The sequence below is a fragment of the Pantherophis guttatus genome, chromosome 8 (assembly GCF_059756535.1).
Source record: "Pantherophis guttatus breed Tessera chromosome 8, ASM5975653v1, whole genome shotgun sequence".
NCBI lineage: Eukaryota > Metazoa > Chordata > Lepidosauria > Squamata > Colubridae > Pantherophis > Pantherophis guttatus.
Genome location: NC_142070.1, coordinates 8,450,001 through 8,456,244, shown reverse-complemented (window position 1 = coordinate 8,456,244; position 6,244 = coordinate 8,450,001). Strand labels below are relative to the sequence as shown.

Genomic DNA, 6,244 nt, shown 5'->3' with positions numbered 1-6,244 from the left:
AGCCACTGCATATAAATTGAGTAAACCCCATTCTTAACCAGCACTGATGACATTACATAGTGTGGTAATGAAACGTCTGAGAAAGCAAGCAAGCTCAGAGAGCGCAAAGGACCCCACAGTGATTGTGTGTATTTGGCCAAATGTTGAACTTGCGTATCTTTAGCTTTCATAACATGATTCTTTGTGTCGACAGGCTTCACAGGGGGGAAAAAAAAAAGAGGAAAATACACCAACCAGGTTCACACGTTACAGTACGCCTTAATGTAATCTGTTATTGGCTTAGGTATTGCATACATTTAACCCCGGTGGTTTATATAAACCTTAGCTTACAACAGTGTCATGTATGGAGCATGTTGCTGTGGTTTAGCAAACCACCCGGGGGTTAAACAAACCATGGTTTAATGCAGTGTGCAAACCCAAACAAGGGAATCTGATGGGTTTTTTTTAAAGAAAGAAAAATGAGAGACTAACTGCTTTATAACATTGAGACTCTTCTTACGTAGGCATTATAAAAATAAAAGTATCCAGAATTAACGCTCTTAAAATATATTCCATTCTTTTTTTTCTTTTTTTTTAGTAATTTTACTTCAGTGAAACTACACATTCTGAAACAGACTTGTTTTCTGCTCACAGACCTCATTAAAGGAGGGGTTGCCGCCAGTAGTGAGTGTCTACCGGTTCTAGCGAACTGGTAAGGGCGGCGACGGGTGGCTCCGCCCACTCGCCCGGACATCATCACGGACACTCTGCGCATAAGTGCCTGCGTGTGTGCAGACGTGACGCGCGCAAGCGAAGTGAGCGAGCTCACATTTGCGAACCGGTAGCAAAGGTAAGTGAAACCTACTACTGGTTGCCACCTTCTTCTTTTTTTCTCATTTTTTCTTGTTACACCCCTTCCTTTTCCCTGGCCATTTTAAAAGCTTTTCCTCCAGCTGGCTTTTGAGGCCTAAAGGTCCTTAAATGGGAATGGAGGAGGAATAAGGTTGAGGTTGAGGTGAAAGATTTCCAAGGGAGAATTCCCCCCCTCCTCCACTGATCATTTACTAGGAATATCTGTTTTATCATCATCTTCATCACTTTCTTTTTTATTACAGTCACAGCCCAGCATAAAGCTTTGAAGCAACAGGTGCCGCTTTCGAGATTATCACATACATTCCTGCCCCTTGAATTCATCTAAAGCAGGGCTCTCCAAATTTGCAACTTTAAAGACTTGTGGTGGACGTCAGCTCCCAGAATTCTGCAGCCAAGAATGGCTGGCTGAGGAATTCTGGGACTGGAAGCCCCACCAGTCTTAAAAGCCGACAAGCATGGAGACCCCTGATCTAGGTTTCCCAACCTTGGCCACTTTCAAGACGCGTGGACTTCATCTCCTCTGCTGGCTGGGGAATTCTGGGAGTTGAAGTCCACGTGTTTTAAGGCAGCCAAAGTTGGGAAGCCCTGATCGATAAAGCAACGTAGAGCAATGGCTCCGAGCGCATACAAAATATAGAAAATAGGAAATGACTTCCCTGCTGTAATAAATTAGGAAGAAATCCTTCGGATTGAACTTAGAAGAAGAAGAAGAAAATAAATCCCGTTGGCTGTGTGGACTGTCAATTCAGTCCGCCCAACTCTTGTGCTACGTTATGTCTTAAGTTTTGGATCGCTTTTACGGACAGTCCAAGCCAAAGAGGTTAGCAAAAACGAAGAACCACAGTGTTTAAAAACAACCAAGGATTTTGTTTTGTTCTTTTTGTTTTTTTAAAAAATCTATAAATAAAGAGAGAGATTGGGGAAAAAAATAATTAAAAAAAACACCTCGAGAAATTCTCCAATCCTTTGCAGGCGGATGCGTGTTCCGACTTTTATTGTTTTTTTAAGAGTCAAGTGGGAAAATGTAGGAAGAAGCTTCTGTGTCGTGCTGACTCCTGAGTTGTATAGTTCGCACAAGTGCTGGGTTGGGTTGGGTCTCACACCTCAGTCACACTTGGAAGACAGTATTTTGCTGTGCAAAAACATTCTCGAGTCCCTTATTGGTACCTTCGGCGGACGTTCAAAGGGAGAGGTCCTCCCACCCCACCTGCCTGGCAGAGAGACACTCTAGGCATATGCATCTCGCTCACCAACCTAACGGGATCCTGCTGAGCATAGAGGGGAAAAAAATGGGCAGATGTTTCCCCTGCGTTCAAAGCTGTGCAGAGAAGTGCGAATTGATCTGCAAAACCTGGGAGAGAAGGCAGTTCTCATGGATTTGTAAGCGTACAACTCCTGGCCCACGACGCCAAAATGGGGGATCCCCTTCCCCGTAAAACTGAGAATTTCCAAATTCTTTCCTTTCGCCAATGTGGGAACTGCATCTGCGCCCCATTTTTTTAAGCCGATAAGCACAAAGTGAACTCATTGCGTGTCAATAGTTGTGTGCACGAGGAATCCCTGACTCGGAGCCCGAAATTTTTTTTCAGTCTGTCCTTTAGCATCATCCACACAGCTGCTCCAAACTATGGTATTTGCCCCTCCCATGTGGGGTGGAGGAGGTGCTTCTTTTTGTTGTCGTTAAGCACACACACACACACACAAATTAAAAATTAAAACCATATCCCCAACCCTCCCCGCATTGTTGAAGTAGAATCAAAACAACCGGTTAATAGTGTATATATGTACAAAATCTTTACAGAATTCCGTCTGGTAGCTTTAAAAAATATAAATATTGTTCAAGACACAGCAGAGAGCTCATCGATATTTTAATTAAGGCTTCATTATTGTAGATCCTTCATAATTTAATCTGGAGCTCGGAGAGGGCACTCCCGCAACGGGCACGGCTTGAACTCAGAACGGTTGGAAGCGAATGTCAAGGCATTCCTTCCTGGGTCATTTTGAGCCTCTAGAATGACGTCCTTTCTCATGTGCTCCAGGTAGTTTTGCTGTGATTGCAGATAGAAGAGAAAAAATAATGTAAATGTCTATGGAAATTCTCAGTCATCCAGATCATGGTTGTCCCAAAGGTGTTTTTTCAAAAGGTGGCTGGTCTTTGTTTTTCCTTGAAGATGTTTCGCTTCTCATCCAAGATGCTTCTTGAGTCAGAACCGAAGAAGCTCCTTGGATGAGAAGCGAAACATCTTCAGAGAAAAACAAAATCCAGCTGCCTTTTGAAAAAAGCGCCTTTGGCAGAGGAAAAAAAAAAAAGAACGTAAACTCTTCGTGGCTGTTTTGAGTTCCCTACGTGAATGAGAAAAGAGAAAAACGAATCCTCCTTCGATTTCAAAAGTGAAACTCTTGTCTCTGATTAAATAAACGTAAGGGGTTTGTTCGCTTTAACGTGAGCTTCATCTGGAGGAGGTCAGAGGAAAGATGGGGTAGATCTGTTCTCACAGCTGGCCCCCGGGATCGCTGGAGGTTCGGCGGCCATTTTGCTCTCGAGGAAGTATTCTGTGGGGAGGCTTTCCAAGAGGCACTTGAGTTGTTCCTGCCCGAGTTTGATCTTGTCATCCAGCTCCCGCTGTTCTATAAGCAGCCCCGATTTCATCTTCACAAAGTGTTGGTAATCCTGAAGCTGTTCCTCCGAGAAGTAGCTGCACAGGATGTCCAAGACTACACGTTCTCGACGGTCCAGGTTTTCCTTCAACTCACGAGCATCTTCATGCTGGCCTGCTAACATCTTCCGCTTTTCGTTCAGAGAAACCTGGGAGAGAAAAATGGGAGAAACAAAAAAGAGACAAAATGAAAGGTTCGGTACGGCAGCCCTGGCATGATGTGGGATCCTGTAGCGACCTAAGATGTCTAGAACGGAAGTGTTGTGGCCCGCCAGGGGAGCTGACAGCAGATTCGGACAGTGAGGAGGTTGGGGAGGAACATGGGCCAGTCCTAGAGTCTGAGGAAGGCTCTGATGAGGGCTCCGCATCTGAGGCAGAGAGGGGGCCAGGGCCGTATGTCAGTTATCAGCTGCCTTCGGAGTCAGACATCAGTGAGGCAGATGAGCAGCTGGAGCCTGTTCCCAGTATGCGCCTGCGCAGATTGCCAGACGAAGGGAACAGCTAAAGAACAAGGGTCGACTTGGGAGTAAAGCCACAGATAGATGATGAATGCAGAGGGAATAAAAGAGGATTGAAAGGGGAGGGGTGTTTGCAGGAGACAATTAGTTCATTCCTGCATTCTTGCCCAGTATTGCAGAATATGAAAGATATCAACCTGGCCACTCTCCAAGCCTGATAAAGGTCGGTAATTGTGAACTATCTTGAAAGACCTTGGGAGAGGAAAGACTTTGCTGGAGAGGAATTCACTGTAAATTAAATAAAAGGGGTTTATCGGAACGAGGACTTGGCTTCGTGCTGCTGAGGAAGCCTAGGTCAGAACAGGAAGCCCTACGCAAGGGGATTTCAACAGCGTGGGTAAAGACAGACAGTACGACGCTATCTCCTCCGTGGGAATTGAAATCAGAAGCTGGCTTGGGTAGAAAGCTCCTTGAATGAGAGGGAGCTGAACTGAACCAGGGCCTCTTTCGTCTCAAGGGGTCTCCATGCAAGGACTTCTTGCATCCTTGGTGCTCCTTTGAGCTTGAAACTTTTCTCCTCGCAGACATTTCATTACCCAACTAGGTAACATCATCAGTGCTACCGTGTTTTCCCGAAAATAAGACCCTGTCTTATATATATATATATTTGCCACCAAAAAAGGCACCAGATCTTATTTTCGGGAGAAGTCATCCACTGACTAACCTCACTTGCTGTTGTGGTCCGCCAGCAGCCCACGGAGCTAGCAGCGGAGTTGGATAGTGAGGAGGCTGGGAAGGACCATGGGCCAATCCTGGAGTCAGGGGAAGGCCCGCACGAGGGCTCTGCGTCGGAGGCAGAGATGGGGCCAGGGCCATCTGGGAGCAATGCACGGACTCCGGAGACAGCAGAGAGGCAGAGGAACAGGAGGAGCCTGTTCCTAGTGCACGCATGTGCAGAGCTGCCAGAAGGCAAAAGCAGCTAAAGCAAAAAGGATGACTCAGGAGTAAGATCAGGAGATGAATGGCCCCTCCCATAAGGCTTAAAAGAGCAGCAAAGGCTCTTGGGCTCTTTGTAGGAAAGCAACATTGCTAAATCTGTTTTCCAGTCGGCGTCTCTTGTTTCTGAACTTTGTGGGGCTTTGCCAGGGTGCCAAAGAAGATAAAAGTTTGTGATAAGCCTGAAGGACTTTTTCTGAAGGACTTGTTTTGGAATTAATTTGGACTAAGCTGGGAATGAAGTAATTCTCAGATGTTATAATAAAATAGTTTTGTTTGAGACTAATTGTGTCCTGTAATGACTAAGTGAGCCTAGGTCACAACACTTGTGCGCGTGACCCCCGGCCTCCTTTTCGCTGTCAGAGGCCTTCAGGAACTTCTCCTTCTGCGGCCAGCAAGGCTTTCCTGAAGGCCTCTGCAGCCGATAACAGAGCTCCGGATCGATCAGCTGCAGAGGTCTTCAGGAAAGTCTTGCCGGGGTTGCCGGCTGCAGAAGAAATGGGCCAGCGAGGCAGGTGTTAGGGTGTGCGAGGCCTGGCTACAACTGTCCAAAGTAAGTAGTAGGGCAGCTCCACCTCCCCCATCCCCACCCTAGCTTAATTTTTACCTGTGCACTCTGGAGTGGGCAGGGTCTCAATTAGGGCTTATTTTGGGGGTACAGCTTATATTGGGTGCACGTGTAATAATCAAGCTAGGCGTTACTTTCAGGGTAGGTCATATTTTCGGGAAAACAGGGTAGAAGGGAGTGGGGTTTACAAGGACTCTGCCAGTTCAAGACTGGTTCTACACCTGCCTGATTTCTCAACATGACTCGTATTTATGACGATTGTAGCGTCCTGGAGTCACATGATTCCCTTTTGCGACCTTCTGTCAAGCCAAGTCGATGGGGAAGCCAGATTCACTTAACCCCCGTCTGACTAACTTAACAGGCGCAGTGATTCACTTAACAACGGTGGCAAGAAAGGCCGTAAAATGGGGGCAAAACTCATTTAACAACTATCTTGCTCTAGCCACAGAAATTTTGGGGCTCAGCAGTGCTCGTAAGTTGAGGACTCCCTGTGTTTGGGTTCGGAGGTGGGAAATGGCCATACCCATTCTTGTTTATCCGCATCTTCGCCGAGGCTGCTGAGAACGTTCTCCACTCGAGCCAGGCGCCCTGAGAGGGAAAGCAAGAGGCTGACCACCTTATCCAGGTCGCCAATGAACATTCGGTACTTGTCAAATTCATTGGGCTTGCACAGGCCGCTGATCAGGGCTTCCACTTCCTCCCCCAAGGTGTTG

General features: G+C 46.7%; 1 protein-coding gene across 4 annotated transcripts in view; it reads right to left on the bottom strand.

Annotated features, from left to right (window-relative positions):
* Window positions 1-1,066: 1,066 nt before the first annotated feature.
* Window positions 1,067-6,244, bottom strand: part of SHROOM3 (shroom family member 3) — a 230,430-nt gene continuing 225,252 nt past the window's right edge. For all 4 annotated transcript variants that reach the window (XM_087875242.1, XM_087875244.1, XM_087875243.1 and 1 more), the window contains 2 exons: window positions 6,055-6,244; window positions 1,067-3,658 (listed from right to left, as the gene is read on the bottom strand). The exon at window positions 6,055-6,244 is cut by the window's right edge and continues 83 nt beyond it. In XM_087875242.1, the coding sequence (XP_087731368.1) occupies window positions 3,317-3,658; window positions 6,055-6,244 (532 nt within the window). In that variant the 3' untranslated portion in view covers window positions 1,067-3,316. The remainder of the gene's footprint in view (window positions 3,659-6,054) is intronic.